The 20,040-nt window shown below is 42.5% G+C and overlaps 1 protein-coding gene across 2 annotated transcripts in view; it reads left to right on the plus strand.

Moving 5' to 3' along the window:
- Trmt9b (tRNA methyltransferase 9B (putative)) overlaps positions 1-18,837 on the plus strand; it is a 53,928-nt gene extending 35,091 nt beyond the window's left edge. The window contains exons 3-6 of one of the 2 annotated variants that reach the window (XM_045158616.1): positions 5,268-5,468; positions 7,662-7,816; positions 11,900-12,073; positions 16,722-18,837. In XM_045158616.1, the coding sequence (XP_045014551.1) occupies positions 7,663-7,816; positions 11,900-12,073; positions 16,722-17,719 (1,326 nt within the window). In that variant the 5' untranslated portion in view covers positions 5,268-5,468; position 7,662 and the 3' untranslated portion in view covers positions 17,720-18,837. The remainder of the gene's footprint in view (positions 1-5,267; positions 5,469-7,661; positions 7,817-11,899; positions 12,074-16,721) is intronic. The other variant, XM_004666877.2, reaches the window with a different exon arrangement.
- The last annotated feature ends 1,203 nt before the right edge of the window (positions 18,838-20,040 follow it).

A 20,040-nucleotide genomic window follows, 5' to 3' on the forward strand; every position in this document is an offset into this window, starting at 1 on the left:
CAATTTATGGTAGTGTGGTATATAGGGGCATGTCCTGGAGGATTTTGGTGGCTTAGTGAGAAATACAAGCTTTATCCCATGGAGAGTGGGGGACTCCTTGAAGGGCCATCAAGAAGAATGGGATATTATTGTACAGATGTAGGAAAATGGAACCAGTGTTGTCAAGACATAGAGGTTGTAGGACTGGACTGATGGGTTCACAGTTAAAGGCACTTGTTTGAAAAGCCTGATAGCCTGGGTTCAGTTCCCCAGTACCCACATAAAGCCAGGCTCACAAAGTGGTACACATGTCTGGAGTTCATTTACAGTGGCAGCAGGGCCTGACACATCCATTCCCCTCTCACACACCAGGCTTACTGTTAAGAGATGACTCTCCTTAAATATGTATAGACACACATATATATACATATATATTTTTATTGAATAGAGAAAGAGGCAGATAGAGGAGAGAATAGGAGCACAAAGCCCTCATCCACTACAAATGAATTCTAGATGCATGCACCACCTTGTGTATCTGGCTTTCCTGGGTACTGGGGAATTGAACCATGCATCCTTAGGCTTCACAGGCAAACACCATAACTGCTAAGCCATCTCTCCAGCCTTTTTTTTTTTTTTCCCAAGGTAAGGTCTCACTCTAGCTTAGGCTGACCTGGAATTCACTATGCAGTCTCTCAGAGTGGCCTGGAACTCACAGTATCCTCCTCCTACCTCTGCCTCCCGAGTGCTGGTATTAAAGGCTAACATCACCACACCTGGCTTTCAAATTTTTGCATATCTGTATCAGCTTTTGTTGTGGACCATCCTCTCTCAAAGATGCCTGAGCATAGAATTAGAAACATTATCCTCAGAAGGAAGATGGAATTTTCTATTGTGTTTTGCTTATAGTCCAAAATGATAAACTACCTCCAGAGGTGAGGTAGACTGACTAATAGACCCATATGTGACTGGCGGTCTGTCTAAATTAGGTATTCTTTGAGTTGAATACAAATGTACTGTGTGTGGATTTTACCAGAGTCTACCCCTGCTGTGTCTCCACAGTGCTGGAGGCCAAAAGGAGCCTTTGAAGTCTCAATTCTTTGCCATGAGCCATAGATCCCTTATCTCTGACCAGAAACTGTGGTAGGCTAAGGGATAAGGCTCAGATGTTTAGGGGTTCTTACCACGGAAATAATTTATTTCCAGTAAAATTTCATTCCTTTACAACAAAACTTGTAAAACTAAGGTTGGGCCAACAGCTCAGTGGTAAAGTGCTGACTAGAGTCAGAATGGGAGAGATGGACAAATGATAGAACATGTAAAAAAAGAAGTATACACAGCAGTAAATGGCAGTGCATCCTGAATACCAACTTCTGAGTGTCTTTAACTGCTGAAGGCAGGCAGAGTCTGTGGAGCCAGGGGAGACACAGCCTCTGGAAGTTCCCAGCTTGTCATGTAAATTTTTTCACCAACTTCCTCTGCCAGAGTTAGTTACTCTTTCTGGGTGCCTGTGATCTGAACTGAACCCTAAAGTCATGTGCCTCAAGCTTGGTTGCTGATGATGGCATAATCGGAAGATGGTGGAAACCTTGGGGACATGGGGCCTATTTAGAGAAAGTAGGTAACTGGGGATATGCCCTGGGAGGTACTTTGTCCCAGCCCCTCCTCTGTCACTGCCTCCCTCTTAGCTTCCTGGTCACCTCATTATGAGGTGGTTCTGCTTGGCTGCATGCTCCCTGCCAGTGCTGTTCTGCTTTGCTGGGGCTGGAAGCACCAGAGCTAAGTGTCCATGGAAACTGTGAGCCCACATGAGCCTTTCTTCCTTTTAGGCTGTTGGTATCAGCTATTTTGTCACAGCAACAGTAGAATATCCACTGTTTGCTTGTTTTTGTCATATTTATGATTTCCTTTTGATTATTAGAATATATTTTGTTTTCACTGAAGTTAAATTGCAAGTTTTATAAATGGCTGGGCTGGTAGCCACAGTATATGTCACTATCCTTGAACCCTAACTATTTGAAGTGTAAAATAATCATTTCAAAATATCCTTTTATGAAAAAAGCAGTTTGCCTCTCTTAGGAAAGATGTAGTGCTAGCAAACAGAGAGAGGAAGAAGATTTTAGGGCCTAAATGAAATGCAACTGAAATTCTAGGGCAGGAAATGAAATATGTCAGGACTAAGGCCAGCCAGCACTGTGAAAGGAGCAAGTTTCTTGGTGTCAGCTGGCCCTGAGGCCTGTTCAATCCCCACACAGGAACTAGAACTAGATTTTCCCCTCCCTCCTTGCCTGTCCCCTCCAAGTCTCACACCCTAATTGCTCATCCTGCTTAAAACTAGTGGCTACATTTATTTTGCAGAACTTGCTTTATAGAATAATGTTTCTGTTGCTTCATCAACATGTGCATAGTTTTAAAGAGGTGCTGGCTGAAGAGGTGGCTCAACAGTTAAGGCACTTGCCTGCAAAGCCTAACAACCTATGTTCAATTCCCCAGTAACCCATTTAGAGCTGGATGCACAAAATAGTTGGTCTATAGCAGGTAGAGGCCCTGGTGTGCCCATTCCCTGCCTCTTGCAAATAAATAAATAAATAAATATTTAAAAAAATAATGGTGGCAGAGCCAGACATGGTAGTGCATGCCTTTAATCCTAGCACTTGGGAGGCAGAGGTAGGAAGATTGTCATGAGTTCGAGGCCACCCTGAGACTCCATAGTGAATTGCAGGTCAGCCTGGGCTAGAGTGAAACCCTACCTCGAAAAACCAAAAATAAATAAATAGGTTGCAGCTGGAGAGATGGCTTAGCAGTTAAGGCACATGCCTACAAAGCCTAAGGACCCAAGTTCAATTCTTCAGGTCCCACATAAGCCAGATGCACATGGTGATGCATGCATGTGGAGTTCGTTTGCAGTGGCTGGAAGCCCTGGCACACCCATTTTCTCTCTCTCTCTCTGTCCCTCTCTCTCTCTCTCTCTCTCTTACTCTGTCCCTCTCTCTCTGTCTCTAATTAATAATTAAATAAATCTTTTTTAAAAAATAGGTTGCAACAAAAACCCCTGCCACTGTGATCACTTGATTCTTCTGATCCTTGGCTTCCGATTCCCAAGATTAAGTCAGCCTCCCCCTTGAGTTTGTTCCCTGTTGGTCCAGTCAGCATAGCTGGGATCAGATTCTGTGAACAACTCCAAAGTAGCTTCTCACAGATCACCAGTGGTGAACAACACTGTGCCTTCCTTCCCCCTGGCCAAAAAGTGTGTGGTCAAGCCTGTCACTGACCTGACTGAGGCAGATGATGGACACTCAGAAAAGACTTCCCTGAGAGAGCTGGGAGTGGTGATACACACCTTTAACCCCAGCACTCAGGAGACAGAGGTAGGAAGATCACCATGAGTTCAAAACCACCCTGAGACTACATACATAGTGAATTCCAGGTTGGCTAGAACAAAACCTTAACTTGAAAAACCAAAAGGGGAAAAAAAAAAAAAAAGCTTCCCTTGTTTAAGAGCCCTTCTGGAGCTGGAACTCACTAAACAATATTTCCCAAAATATTTTCTTCATATTATCCTCAAAGGTAAAGAACACAGCTTGATAAGCCCAGTGGCATTGAATAGAATCAGATTTTTATAAATCTACTGAGACTCTTTTGCAGAATTTCTCAAAACCTACAGGATCCTGGTGAATCTTTTGGATCTAAAAAGAGGGACACAATATGAGACTTGGACTGTGGGCCTTTTTATCTAGAGTATTTTATATGTCTAGAATTTGGTGACACACAGAATTGGAAACCTGACTAAATTCATTTCCTTCTTTGTTTCACCTATAAACCTGAGTTACTGTTGTTTTATTTTATTTTATTTTTGCTAGTTTTATTAGCTTAATCAGCTATCAAACTCAGAAGGAATTTGCTTATGTAGTGTTCATAAAATTTCCATGTAAAGTACTGTAGGAGGGCTGGAGAGATGGCTTAGTGGTTAAGGTTCATGCCTGCGAAGCCTAAAGACCCAGGTTCAATTCTCCAGGTCCCACGTAAGCCAGTTGCACATGGTGGCACATGCATCTAGAGTTCGTTTGCAGTGGTTAGAGGCCCTGGTGCATCCATTCTCTCCCTCCCACTTTCTCTCTCTCGTAAATAAATAAAAATTAAAATACTGTAGGAAACTCAAACCCACAGTTTCAAAAGTATTTGTCTGGAAAGCCCCATCTCTATAAACCAGTATTCACATTCAGTGATTGATTGTATAGCATTCAAACTAAACTGTGAAGTGCAATTTAAAAGAATGGATTCTGAGCCAGGCATGGTGGTGCATGCCTTTAATCCCAACACCAGTGAAGCAGAAGTAGGAAGATCACCGTGAGTTCAAGGACACCCTGAGACTACATAATGAATTCCAGGTCAGCCTGGACTAGTGTGAGAGACCCTACCTTGAAAAAAAAAAAAGGATTCTGGAGCTGGAGAGGTGGCTTAGCAGTTACACTGCTTGCCTGCAAAGCCTAAGGACCCAGTTTTGACTTTCTAGTACCCGCATAAGCCAGATGCATATGGTGGCACATGCATCTGGAGTTCAATTGCAGTGGCCGGAGGCCCTGGTACACCAATTCTGTCTCACTGTCTCTCTCTCATTGCCTTCCCCCCTCTCAAATAAATAAAAATCACTGGGTGTGGTGGTACACGCCTTTAATCCCAACACTTGGTAGGCAGAAGTGGGAGGATCTGAGTTCAAGGCCAGACTGAGACTGCATAGTGAACTCCAGGTCAGCCTGGGCTAGAGTGAGACCCTACCTCAAAAAACAAAAACAATGGGCTGGAGAGATGCCTTAGCGGTTAAGCACTTGCCTATGAAGCCTAAGGACCCTGGTTTGCAGCTCAATTCCCCAGGGCCCTCAGCCAGATGCACGAGGGGCACATCAGTCTGGAATTCGTTTGCAGTGGCTGGAAGCCCTGAAGCGCCCATTCTCTCCTCTCTCTCTCCCTCTCCCCCCCCCCCCCCCCGTCTCTCTGCCTGCCTCTTTCTCTCTGTCTGTCACTCTCAAATAAATAAAATAAATAAATAAATAAATGGATTTTCCCTTCTCACTTATTTAAAGACATCACTGCTAATCTTATTGTTTATGGCATAAGCCAGGCAACCTGGGAGAGAAGTTAGACAAAAGCCTCTAAGGAAGGCTCTTCAGACACTACAAACTCTCCATGTAAATTGGAGCATTTTTTAAAATGCAGATTAAAGGGAATCCAGTCTTATGTCAACTGTTGCTTAACATTGGCAAGTACAATAAAGTGAATTGTATTTGTTCTAGGGCTCTCCAAAGGATATGGACTGACTGATTCCTTGAAGGTTGTGGGTGTTTAAGTAGACAGATCTACTACGATGGAGATTTTGAATTAAAAGAAAAACAAGCACTCTATGGAGATTTCTCCTGTGTGGATCATTAATGAAACCAGTATAAGGACTGCTAAGTCCCAGATGAGGGTTCCATAAAAGTTGTTTCAACTTGAGTGTAAGTTTTGTTAGAACTCAAAATAATTAAATTCACTCTCTGGTGGGAGTCTACTGGGACATTTTCCAAGGGTTGGGGAAAGTCCATAACTACTGAGGACTACTTGTAGCTTTGGAAGGAAAAATGGAATTCGAATATCTCTATTTGGTGATAAGTTTGTGAGCCATTGTTTCATGTAAGAACCAATGGTGGACATTCTAAAACTGGTGAGTAAGCATATGAGAAACAGAATACTTGCCATCTCAAAGTAGTTCTTCACAAGGTATTTTTTAAAGATGAAAGGGGTGCTGTTTACAATTAAGTAGCGTGACAATCACCACCTTACCTAGGCACTGCCTACCTCCCACTGTGGAGCCCAGATTACATGCAGGAAGACTGCTTTCTCTGGTCATGCTGCTATGTGCAGGCCTGTTCGTAGAAGGTTCCTTTCCTTCCCACACTCCTAGGGTGACAATGACTTGCTCCCCTGCCAATGCTAATATGACTTTGTATATTCAAGGTTTGATTCTGTTCTAGTTATAGATGTTTGGCCGGCTGAGGGGTTTCTGTGTCCCAAGTGCTAGAGATTCAGCTTTGAGACAAGGACCTACTCTCTGAGTCTTCCCGCTGGTGAGGGAGCATCTCTAAATTCAACTCAATGGAACTTTGTGATCCCTAAACAGATGCATGGCCTGCAACAGAACACAAGAAAGTGCTGAATTAGCTGATGGGTACAAGTAGGGCCAAATGGGATTTTAATTATTGAAAATACTTTTGTATTGATTGGTGAAGCCATATCTGAACCACTAGCCACTTCCTTGGTTATGTCTCATGTACATACTACAATAGGATAAGAGACCTCTAGAACCTGCTACTGTATGTTTCTCGTTCCTTTCTGATTGCCCTTATCCTACATGGAAGGCAAGGGAAGCTTTCTTGGAGAAGACAATGCTTATGCCAAGAATGACTAGAAATTGGCCAAGCAAAGGTCAGTATCTGTTTAGAGTCTTCTCAGTGGCCTGGAACAAGGCACATCCAAAAACCATGGAGTATTGAGTGTCACAGCCTCATCTGATACTCAGGAAGAAATGAAAGCAAGAGACAGGATGAGGTCAGATCAGAAAGGGTATTACATAAAAAACTTGATTAGACAAGCTGAAAGTGCCTTTGAAAATGTCCAGGGTGGGAAGCAACACAATTAGATGTACATTCCAATGATTTAGAATTGGAGGAGCTGGAGAGATGGCTCAGCAGTTAAGACACTTGCCTGCAAAGCCTAAGGACCTGGGTTCAATTTCCCAGCATGCATGTAAAGCCAGATGCACAAGGAGGCACATGATTCTAGAGTTTGTTTGTCGTGGCTAGAAGCCTGCCCATTCTCTTGCTTTCTCAAATAAACAAATATTTTAAAAATAAATTTCTTTAAAAAAAGAATTTAAGTGAAAATATAATTGAAGGGAAAGCACTGAAGCCAGAGCCTACTACAAGCACTGGTGACTGTAGAGAAGTGGTTGGCTTTACAGAAACTGAAAAGGTAGAATTCATAGGGCTTCACTGGAGTTAGAGCATGTGTACAAAATCTTTAGATCTACTTAGCATCAGATAGAATCAATCATATTATCTACATTGAACCATCTGCTACAACTGTTGGCTATGCTTCCAAAATTTAGAATTGATCTTGCACAGGAACTTACAATGCTTAGCCCATTCCCACACCATTACTTTCTGAAGGTCAGCAAAGGAAAATTGTATCAGTTGATCTTTTGGCAATGACTGTGAAGCTATCATGAAGGTTTGTGGGCAGCATTAAGAAAAACAGAGAGAGGGACTGGAGAGATAGCTCAATGGTTAAAGGCACTTGTTTGCAAAGCTTGTTGGCCCAGGTTCAATTTCCCAGTACTCACATAAAGCCAGAGGCACAAAGTAGCACATGCATCCGGAATTTGCAGTGGCAGAAGACCCTGATGTGCCTGCCTGCATGCACACACACACACACACACTCTCTCTCTCTCTCTCTCTCACTCTCTCTTCTCTCTCTCTCTGTCTCTTGCTATCTGTATCTCAAATTAACAAATAAATAAAAGTTTTAAAAATGAAAACATAAAGTATACACACTTTTGCAGGTGTGGGTCACAGTTTCACAAGTCTGCCTCCCCCAGCTGCCCCTGGTGCACTTTCTCACCTGCATGTTTGGGTTGGCCCTGCTTTCCCCAGGATGGACCCTGAAGCCGCCCAGCTGGAGAAGCAGCACGTTCATGATGTATATGAAAATACTGCCCCCTTCTTCAGCGGCCTGCCGAGCAAAGCCTGGCCACGCGTCTGCCAGTTCCTGCTGGACCAGAAGCCAGGCAGCCTCGTCGCTGACATTGGTAACCTTGACATCTATCAGCTAGTGCGATATGTATTCCACTGCTCCTAGCCTCTTCCTCCATTGCTCATTCTTGTTCTAACAAGAAGTATGGAATTCTGTCCTTAGCATGCCAACCTCTAAAATATTTGCTTTATAACAAAGACTCATATCACTAAATCAGTGAGTAACAAATATCTTCAACCCTACATTTAGACAGTGGTGGTCCACCCAGGAACTTTTTGCCTACTTGCCACCAAAATTGACCTGTGGTGCATGGAATACATATGGATGAAAATGAATGTGACATTGGCTATTTTAAAATGAGAGACATTCACATTTGTAAAATGTGTTTAATACTTGTGGCTTACCTTGACTGGTTCTCATTGCCTCCTGCAGTCAGAACTGTGGGATTACAGAAAAACAGCCACACCATTTCACTAATCTCAGGATCAAGTCCCCTGTTTGTACCAGGGTATTGTTAGAACATATCTTTCATTAGACTCATCTGAAGACTTTAGCTTAGTATGTTTCTAAATTGAGAAGTCATAAACCACAGTGTAGCTGTTATTTCAGGGTTTAAGCTGCTTTCTAACAGCTACGTACTCGTGCCAGAAGAATCCTAAGTCTATAGTTAAACCCTTAGTCTAACTTGATATTACTCAATACCAATAAGGGAAACAGATGTATTTCAAGAGAGTCTGGCTTATTAGAGGGTGTGAGCAATCCACGGTTTTGGAAGAGAGGCATGTCACACGCTGAGAGTCTGGAAATATATCTCTATCCTGTCAGTTTTTAAAAATAAATCTGGTTTCAGGGTGTGGAGAACATGGTTCAGAGGTAGAGTGCGTGCTTTGTAACTTCATGGCCCTGGGTTCAGTCTCCAGCAGCACAAAAATAAGGGGAAAAAAACAGTCTGATTTTTGAAGATGTAGTGAATTCTCAACACTTACTACCCAATGCCAGTGCAATGTACACAACCTTAAAATGAGTGGGGGAAGAAAGGAACTCTTCACTAAATGGCTGTAGGACCACAACACATGTAATAAGAGACATACTTTTTCTTATATTTTATACCAAATAAGTTTCAAATAAAGATTGAAATTATTGAGGGAGAGTGAAATTTTAAAAAAACATTGCAGTGAGAAAAACCTTTCTATGTCTAATACCGTCTTCCCCCACACTAGAACAAAAGTTATAAAAGAAAATAGAACTGATGGTCTTTATTCATGGTGCTTGGTTCTGAATGTTCACTGAATTAGTGAACACTGAGTCACTGTCCTGAAGGGAAACATAGGAAAGATTCCTGAAAGCATTTGATCACACACTTCTGCCAGTTTACCTTCTTTCATCATAATTGTGTTTAAGCTCATCTTACTCACTGTGTATGTGTGTGTGTGTGTGTGTGCGTGTGTGTGTGTATGTATATGTATATGTATATGTATATGTATATGTATATGTATATGTATATATGGATTATTAGGTAGGGTTTCACTCTAGCTCAGGTTATCCTAGAATTCACTATGTAGTGTCAGGGTGGCCTTGAACTCACAGTGTACCTCCTACCTCAGCCTCCTGATAGCTGGGATTAAAGACATGCACTACCACGCCCACCTTTCACTTTCATTTTTGATTCATTGACATTGAACTCACAGCCAACACACTATAATTTGTTTAAATAAAGCATGATCTCACATATTCTGTCCATGAGGGACACCACAGCCTTCTGTTTAGGAACACTAGATTACTAAAGGGCTACTGGAGAAAAAAAAAAAAATAATAAAAATTTTTCAAAATTAAAAAAAACAGGCTGGAGAGATTGCTTAGTGGTTAAGGCACTTGCCTGTGAAGCCTCAGGACCCATGTTCAACTCACCAGATCCCATGTAAGCCAGACACACAAAGGTGAGGCAAGTGCAAGGTCGCACATGCCCACAAGGTGGCACGCTGGGGTTCAATGGCATTGGCTGAGGCTCTGGTGTGCCAGTTCTTTCTGTCTCTCCGTCTGTCTCTCTCTTTCTCTCTCTAAAATAAAATAAAAATAAAAATTTGCATGAAGTAAATTATAAAAAAGACATTTGTATACAGTGTTGACTGAAATAAGATCCACATACTCAAGAATACAGGGAGATTTGATTTGTTTGAATTATTAGGATTGCTGTCTGGGACTGTAGCAGACAGCTTCAGGTTCGCTGAGATGAACTTCCAGACCAGGCACAGTTATGGAGGAAGGGATTTATTGAAGTTTACAGATCCAGGGGAAGTTCCATAATGGCAGAAGTTGGCCTGCCTTCAGAGGTCCAATCAGAGAGAGAGAAGCACAAGCCAAAAAAGCCACATACTTGGCATATCTTTAGATTGAAATCTCAAACCCACCACCACACCTTAAGATCCACCCAGTGACATTGCCTCCAGCCAGGTGGCTGCAGATCCAAACTACAAACTAATAAAACACTGAATATATTGGGGGCCATGTATTCAAACTACCACAGGGGAGACACCACATTTCAGTGGCATTGAGAAGGTGCTCTGAGGTTTTACAAGAGAACGACTTCTGTTGGTAGGACTGTGAGGAGGTTGTTCATTATACCATTTGTTTGCCCAGCATTGTTACTGGTGCAGGAAGTTTGTAAGGTATGAGTTAAACACTGTCTCAGCCTCAGGCAGTTCAGGAGGTAAGGGAGAAGATGGTTTTATAGACTATTGTAAAGCTGTCTGGGGCAGTGCACAAGGTCAGCATGTCTGGTGGGAACCAGACAGCTCAGTTCAAAAGTTCAGTGGTGATAAGCCTGATAACATGGTTTGCCAAAGCTTGGCAACTCACTTTAATTTTACTTCTTGACTGCAAAGACAGTAAAACAAAGAAGGCTGGATACAGGGATCCCAAGCAACTAAAACTTGTGTTGTGTTCCAATCTGTGATTGAATACCGTGCTAGGAGCCAGGTGCCATAGCACATGGCTATAGTCATGACTATTGGGAAAGCTGAAATGCGAATGTCACTTGAGCCCAGGAGTTAAAGATCAGTCTAGGCAACATAGTGAGACCCAGTCTCAAAAGGGAATATAAATACCAGGTGCTAAATTGTAGAAGGGGGGTTTCATGATGTTGTCACTCAATGTTACTTTTTATCATATCAGCAAGATTTGATTGACTGAAACCTCTGCACTATGCGTTTGGGTCTCTGCCACTGAAAAATCAATGTCAAAACGGCCTTGGGCTGGAGAAATGGCTTAGCAGTTAAAGTGCTTGCCTGCTAAACCAAAACACCCAGATTTAATATTCCAGGACCCACAAAAGCCAGATGCACAAAGTGGCACATGCATGTGGAATTCCTTTGCAGTAGCTAGAGGCCCTGGCATGCACATTCTATATGCCTCCTTTCTCTCTCTCTCTCTCTCTCTCTCTCTCTCCATATATATGTGTGTGTGTGTGTGTGTGTGTGTGTGTGTGTGTATATAGTCTCCAATAAATAAAATATTAAATTTCCTTTTTTTTTCCAGTTCTTAGAGTTGTAGACAGGGTCCATAGAGACCTTTTACAACCTAGCACTAACATTAGGTTGGATGAAAAGATATTAAACTCTTTTTTTCATCCATATTCAGATTTTTCTGGCTATGGGTTTTTTATATAAATTGTTTTGTTTCTAGCTATTGAAAAGTGCTTGTAGTAGTTTTTCACACAGTCAGCACATGGTAAGAACCTTTGGAAAGACACAAGAAGAATAGATGCCAAACTTATATACATACAGTACGCAGTACATGTAGGAATGTAAAAGACTGACTGACACTGTCAGCCCCTGGTGCCAGCATGCTGGAACTGTCATTCCCAGGGGCACACCACTGGCATGTTTGGGTTGTGCTAATGTGCTAAGCACTGTGAGCTTTACCTCACTAAATATTCAATACATATTATTTCTTTTCTCTGTTCTCTGGCTCTCTTCTCTATAAAGTATGTAAGCACTCTGAAGGATCAGTCTCTTGTTTAAGTGAATACCTTCACACATACATACTATCTCAGTAATTTAATGTTAGGTTTATATATTAACTGTTATAAGACAAATCAATTTGCACTTTCCATTAAAGATAACAAGTTTTTCTCTTACAGGTTGTGGAACTGGAAAGTATCTTAAGGTGAACAGCCAGGTACATACCCTGGGCTGTGACTACTGTGGACCACTGGTAGAGATTGCCCGGAATAGAGGGTGTGAAGTCATGGTATGTGACAACCTTAATCTCCCCTTTAGGGACCAGGGCTTCGATGCTATCATCTCTATAGGAGGTAAGGCAGCCAGGCCACATGTTCACACTTTGCCATGAAAATCACTTACATGGTGCAGGCCTCTCTCATGACTCTGCATTAATTCTGTGCAGAGAGCTCTGTGCAATTCATTTCACCTATTTAAGAAAAAAAAAAAGTACTTCAATGGCTCAGGTTACTTTACTCCTTTCCAGTGTATTTATGGTACATATGATTGTTTTAGCTATTTAATCCTTCAAACAGTTATTTTCTTCTTTTTGATGACTCATTCTCATTTCTTTTACTTATGTTCAAGAAAAGCATGAGAGGAATCTTATTCATTGAAAATTGTACTGTGTTATGTTGAAATGAAGCCAGAATCTTCCAACATGAAATGGATTTTTCGACATCTTGTTACCTTTTCAGGCCATGATAGTGTCCTTTATTAGCAGAAAATTCTAAAGCTAATGTGCTGAAGGTAGCTTGGACAAATATGCCACTCAGTAGGACTTAAGTTTTTGGAAAAGATGACCCCTACCTGGGCCCAGACTATAGGATTTTTATAATGTAATTCTGCTACTAAATCCAGGAGTTGTTGATGAGTCTAGGGATTTGTTTCCTAACATTTTTCCAACAGTGTGCCAAGTGAACACAATACCAAAACAAACAAAATGACAATGAACAGCCCATGACTAAAATGAACACAGATACTTGAGCCTTAGCTCATTTTACCTAGTTCATATACTCTTAACCAATTTTATGGTAGTTATACATAAATATACTAGGAAACTATATTTAGAAAAATCCTGTGATAAGGTCTTTAGCTATAAGAAAATCTTTTGCAAAGTAAATTTTTAATAATTCAGTACACTTTTTGGGGGGACCAGTTTTCAAGGTAGGGTCTCTCTCTGGCCCAGGCTGACCTGGAATTCACTATGTAGTCTCAGGGTGGCCTCAAACTCACAGCAGTCCTCCTACCTCTGCCTATGCTGGGATTAAAGGCATGCGCCACCACACCTGGCTAATTCAGTACACTTTTAAAATTAACCTTTTAATACAACAAACTTGATCAGAGCAACGTGACCTTACATAAGCTGACTACTCTTCATGATGAAAACAAAACAGTACTTGATAAAGGAATGGGGAGCAGGCTGGTTCTTTGAGGCAGCTGAGACAGAGGCACAGGGCGTCTGGAAGGCACTAGGTTAGACCCAAGACCATAACCCAGGTTTCCTTGGGTTTCCCAGCAGCAGGGGGCTAGTCTTGCTTCCCATCTAGCCTTGGGTCCCAGGCAGTAATGTCTCCTAAAGTTACCACATCTATGTTCTAACCACAGTATGTACTCTTTTTGGAACTGGATGAGAGATTGATAGATTCAACCTTAGATGGGAAATCTGTCATTGCATTTGAGGGGATGTAGGCCTGGAAGCTATAACCTTTGAAATGGTCAGGACCAGTAAGAGATGGTTACCGCTAGAAACTGCCCTATGCTGTCTTACTTCTTGGCACTTGGAAGTATTAGGTCAGGCTGGAAATATGGCTCAGTGGTTAAAGGCACTTACTTGTAAAGCCTCATAGTCCATGTTAAATTCCCCAGTAACCACTTAAAAAGTCAGATGCACAAAGTGGTACATGTGTTGAGTTCATTGATAGGAGGCCCTTCCACGACCATATTCTCATATTCTCTCTCTCTCTCTCTCTCTCTCTAATAAATAAAAACATTTTTAAAATATTTTAATTTTATTTGAGAGAAGGAAAGAGGCAGAGAGAGAGAAAATGGGCATGCCAGGGCTTTCAGCCACAGCAAACAAACTCCAGATGCAAGTGCCACCTTGTGCATCTGGCTTACGTGGATACTGGGGAATCGAACTGAGGTTCTTTGGCTTTGCAGGCAAGTGCCTTCACCACTAAGCCATCTCTCCAGCCCAATATTTTTTTTTCTTTATTTTCTTTTTTTTCCAGGTAGGGTTTCACTCTAGCTCAGACTAACCTGTAATTCACTCTGTAGTCTCAGGGTGGCCTTGAACTCATGGTGATCCTCTTACCTCTGCCTCCCAAGTGCTGGGATTAAAGGCGTGTGCCACCATGCCCAGCTAATAAAAATATTTTTTAAAAAGAAACTGTTAAGTCTATTGTAGTTGTAAATACTATTCTACTTAGACTGCTTTAACAAAATATCACAGACTCGTGTCTTAAACAACAGACTTTTAATTCTTACAGTTCTAGAGCCTCAAAGTCCAGCATTGGTGTAGCAGCAGAGCCAGGCTCTTTTGAGGACTCACTTCCTGGCTGGCAGATGGCTACTGTCCCTATCTTCTTGCTGGGTCCTCACATGGTAGAGAACAGGAGACAGAGCAAGCTCTCTAGTTTCTTTTTATAAATAGGGACAGTGATCTGACCATAGGGACCTGCCCACATGACCTCATCTGAACCTAGTGACATCCCAAGTTCCCACCTCCTATACCACCACACTGGAGCAAGAGGCTTGGATGTGGGTGAACACAAGGCTAACAAAGGATTCTTTCTGACCTAAGCAACACTGTGCAGTGGTCTGTGGAAAATTTTTAGGTTGGTTATTCTTCTTAAAGAACTAGAGCCATAACTGATGGCTACCCCCACAGTGCATGACCCACAGACCCACAGTCCCCAACAAGGAGGGTGCCTTCAGAGGGGGAGGACAGGAAGGAGGCTAATGATGGTGCCAACATGGCTGTTTACACACTGAGTATGCACATAACTAATAAAAGAAAAATATAAAAAGTAAAAAGAAAAGTGAAGGAAGGACTAGGGAGATGGCTCAGTGATTAAAGGTGCTTATTTGCAAAGTCTGTCACCCTTAGTATCTATATAAAGCCAGATACACAAAGTGGCACATGCATCTGGAGTTTGTTTGCAGCAACAAGAGGCCCTTGTGGGCCCATACATACTCTCCTTATCCCTCTCCCTTACCCCATCACTCACTCTCAAATAAATACAAATATTTTTAAAAATTTAAGGGCTGGAGAGATGGCTCAGTAGTTAAAACACTTGCCTGCAAAGATTGTCAACCCTGGCTGATTCCCCAGTATCCAGATATACAGACTGGCTCATGCATCTGGAGTTCGTTTGCAGTGGCTAGAGGCCCTGGTGCACTGTTTCTTTCTTTCTTTCCTTCTTTCCTTCTTTCTTTCTTTCTTTCTTTCTTTCTTTCTTTCTCTCCCCCTCCCTCCCTCCCCCCTCTCTCCTTGCACAAAACTAAAATATATTTTTTTAATTAATTAATTTATTTATTTATTTGAGAGCGACAGACACAGAGAGAAAGACAGATAGAGGGAGAGAGAGAATGGGCGCGCCAGGGCTTCCAGCCTCTGCAAACGAACTCCAGACATGTGCGCCCCCTTGTGCATCTGGCTAACGTGGGACCTGGGGAACCGAGCCTCGAACTGGGGTCCTTAGGCTTCACAGGCAAGCGCTTAACCGCTAAGCCATCTCTCCAGTCCTAAAATATTTTTTTTAATTTAAGTGAGTGTAGCTGGGTGTGGTGGCACATGCCTTTAATCCCAGCACTCTAGAGGCAGAGGTAGGAGGATCACCATGAGTTCGAGGCCACCCTGAGATGACATAGTGAATTCCAGGCCAGCTTGGACTACACTGAGAACCTACCTCGAAAAATCAAAAAAAAAAAAAAAAAGAAAGAAAGAAAACAAGAAAAGAAAAGAAAAAGAAAATCTTTGAGTCTTATTTTGACTTTATAGGAATTGAAAGTAAAAAGGTGAACCAGGTGTGGTGGTACACTCCTTTAATCCCAGCACTTGAGAGGCAATGGTAGGAGGATCTCTGTGAGTTCAAGGCCAGCCTGAGACTACATAGTGAATTCCAGGTCAGCCTGGGCTAGAGGAAGACTCTACCTCGAAAAACTAAAAATTAAAATAAAATGAATAAAAATATGTCTATAAATTGATTTTTAACATACAATTATTAACATTTTTAAAATGGTAATAATCATATGGACTTGTGCTTTGTAATATCTAGCCAGAAAATATCTAACATTATTCTCTATTCTATTTGCTTTATTAATTTTATTAGCACTAGTGATTCATGGTGCTGCTAATCCTTTGTTTCTATGGAAATGCCCGTTATTCATCAAAACAATGAACTATTTCATAGAATTTGCCAGAGGACGCTTACCTTACTTAGAAGCCCTTTCAGATTATAGTCATTTACACTTATCATCCTTCTGGTTAACAAAATTCATGGGGTTTTGGAGCTGGAAAATGCCTTGAGGATTATTTATCCTGGGGTCCTTATTACAGTTGAAAAATCTTAAAAATCCATGGTGCTTATACAAGAACAGGTGTCCAGTAAGTTCAAGAATTCATGGCAAAAATTGTCTTTCTCTGAAAGCCAAAGCCATGCCGTTTCTCCCACATAAGAAATGAGGTTTACGAGCCCCGGCGTGTTGGCGCACGCCTTTAATCCCAGCACTTGGGAGGCAAAGGGAGGAGGATCGCCATGAGTTCGAGGCCACTCTGAAACTCCACAGTTAATTCCAGGTCAGCTTGGGCCAGAGTGAGACCCTACTTCGAAAAAAAGAAAGAAAAGGAAAGAAATGAGGTTTGCGTTATGGTTGTTGCGTGGCAACAGAAGAACATCAGCTTGTGTGTTTATGTGTACGTATACACGCCAAGCCTACTTTTTTTTTCTTTTTCAGTCATACATCATTTTTCCACAAAACAAAGAAGAATCCAAGCAATAAAAGAAATGGCCAGGGTCTTGGCTCCGGGAGGCCAGCTGATGATTTACGTGTGGGCAATGGAACAAAAGAACCGCCGCTTTGAGAAGCAGGATGTGCTTGTCCCGTGGAACAGAGCACTGTGCTCCCAGCCGCTGTCGGGCGCGGGCTCCTGCGAGGCGCGGAGGCGGCCGCGGAGTGGACGCGCACGCGCACGCGCCGGCCGCGCGGGGCGGCCGCCTTGCTCCCAGTGCGCATGCTCCGCGTGCTGCCAGCCCCGCGGTGACCCCAGGCGGTCCCTCAGCGTGGACGCGGAACCCGTCACTAGAGCCTGTTGTGGAGCGAGTTCGAAGGAAGGAGAGAATGGATTCTATAACACATTAGGGAAGTCTTTCCGCTCCTGGTTTTTCTCCAGGTCTTTGGATGAGTCAACACTGAGGAAGCAAATTGAGAGAGTGAAACCAGCGAAAAATCCAGACGGCTGGGCTGAGAGCACTGTGTCAATCCAGCCTTCCGGATACTCCAGTCCCCCCTGGGACCCCCGAGAGTTGTTGCCACCCAAAGAACCAAGCTCAGATGAGGAAATGTTGATAGAAAGGTCTGCTCCGAAACGGCCGGGCTGGTTGGGCGCACGAGGCGCTTCGAAGCACGCCGGCGGGGAGGGGGGGCGCGGTCCCCGTGAGGGCTGTGCGGGGGCCGGCGACTCGGGCGTTGGGGACCCTTCCGCCGCCGCAGCACTGAGGAGGGCTCCTGAGGCTGACTCCGCCGCGCGCCGCCCAGATGACGCCGAGTCCGCTGAAGAGCAGGAGCCCGGCGGGGCGGATTCCGGAGCCTTCATGCGCTACTACCACGTGTTCCGAGAAGGGGAGCTCTGCGACCTGCTGCGGGAGCACGTGTCCCAGCTCCGCATCCTGAGCGCGGGCAATGATCATGGCAACTGGTGTATCGTCGCCCAGAAAAGGGAAAGCCGTGATTAACTGCATCATTTCAGAGCACTTCTTCAAAAGATGGCCTGTCTTTTCGTTAAGAGTTGATAGGGTTACCTGAAATAGCGTGTTATTTTTAAATCCAGTACACCTTGGTCTGTAGAGACTAAGAATTGATAATCAGTTTAATGTTTGAGTTAGGACAAAGCCAAGCATTTAATGCATTTGACACGGGATATGTGTACTTAAATGTCAATCAGCAATTTGAAGAAGAAATAGAAACTGCACTTTGGTACAGTTTAGTTTATCCCTTCCCCATACCAGGTTTCTTAGAAGGCATGTATGTTGACATTCGGTGTTATCCTTTGATTTTAAAATATTCTGCTGTTAAGTACGCCTTTTAAAAGCAGTATTTTATGAAGTAGGTGATAATTTCTGATTCTCAGGTAATACTTTAAATGTATGTGTAAGATACCAAAGGAAGCCTGTTCTGCCCTTCAGAGGTGAAGTGCATGGAGACACGTGTTGTGGATATCCGTCTTTGGGCTGTTGCTTCTATTCAGAGTCTTCAAAATGGATAAACAGACAAACAGGAAGCCTTACGGGGACCTTTCTAAATTGCAAACAGAATTCCTTTAGAGTAAGCACTGTAAATAGTGAGGTTTTAGTGTTGCTCACAAGGTTTTTAAAGAAATGGTCATCAGTGGGGAAGTATGTGGCTTAGCATGAACAAGGCCCCAAATTTAGGCCATAGCGCCATAAATAATTTTTTAAGAAGAGTAAAAAGAACCCTGTTAGCATGTGCATTATCTGGGTATAAGTATGATTGGTATAAGTACTCTAGTAGCATTTTGCCATTAAGATAGCACCAAGATTAACCAGTGAATTTTCATCCAGAAGTATTTTTGTGAGTTGACAGGAAATTTGAGAGTTGAGTACTATTTCATTTTGGCTCTGAGGACACATAAATGGGTAAGGTACTACGGGTTTGGCCTTGGTGGGGATATAGACAGATTTGCTGTTGGGTTTTTAAAAATAATATTTGGGCATTTATTTTATTGAAGGCATGTGCCACACTGGATTACTTATGTTGGTGAACTGGACAAAATCAACTGCTGTTACAAAAAGGTTGAATTTCTGGTACTTTATAGAGAAATGATTGGATTGGACATTGTAAGATTCCTGTATCTTTTTAGATTGGTCTGTTTAAATCTATGTCATGGGTCCTGAGGCACAATTAAGGCAAAACTAGAGACTTAGGAGAATAAGCAGAAATAAGTTCAGGAATATGGTCCCAGATAGTTCCTTTATGAGTTAAAAAAAATCTTTTGTAATATGTACCACCCTAGTACTTAATGAAAATTCAATCTTTATCTTTTCTCTAAAACATTAACTAAAATTGCAAGGGATATTACTTCCCCCCTGCCTTTAGTGATTTTTTTTGTAATTAAAATAAATGATGCTACTTTTGAAGAAAGTTCAAAGGTGATTTTAAAACTATCAGGGGCTGGAGAGTTGACTCAGCAGTTAAGGTGCTTGCCTACAAAGCCTGATGACCCGGGTTCCATTCCCCAGTACCCACTTAAAGCCAGATACACAACGGGGCCCATTCATCCGGAGTTTGTTTGCAGCCACTGGAGGCCCTGGTGTACCAATTCTCCCTGTCTTTTTCTCTCGAAAAAATAATAAAAATGTGTTTTTTTAAGGCGTGAAGCACCATGCCCAGTGCACGCCTTTATTTATTTAGGGGAGAGAGGAGAAAGAAACAGGCAGATAATCAGTTCTCAGGGCCTCCAGCCACTGCAAACGAACTTGACACATGCGCCCCCTTGTACATCGGGCTTATGTGGGTCCTGGAGTGTTGAAGCTAGGTCCTTTGGCTTTGCAGGCAAAGGCCTTAACTGCTAAGCCATCTCTCCAGCCCTAATAAAAATACTTTTAAAACTTTATCAGAGAGTTACTAGGTTTTTTAAATATATTTTTATTATTTATTTATTTTTAGAGAAAGAGGCAGAGAGAGAATGGGCATGCCAGGGTGTCAGCCACTGCAAATGAATTCCAGATGCTTGCACCCCTTTATGCATCTGGCTTATGTGGGTACTGGGGAACTGAACCTGGATTCTTTGGGTTTGCAGGCAAGCACTTTAACTCCTAAGCCATCCCTCTAGGCCCGAGTTGCTGGTATTTTTAACTCTAAAAATAAGGTTGCATCATCACTGTTTTGATGGCTGTGTGGAATGATGCATAGGATTTGCATTGTTCCATGCACCATTTGCATGAGGACCCGTGACAGCAGACAGACATGGAGTATAAACTAAAATTAACTTAGTGTGTCTTCCATTTCTCAAATTAGGATATTAGACCATGAGTAG

Source organism: Jaculus jaculus, chromosome 9 (assembly GCF_020740685.1).
Source record: "Jaculus jaculus isolate mJacJac1 chromosome 9, mJacJac1.mat.Y.cur, whole genome shotgun sequence".
NCBI lineage: Eukaryota > Metazoa > Chordata > Mammalia > Rodentia > Dipodidae > Jaculus > Jaculus jaculus.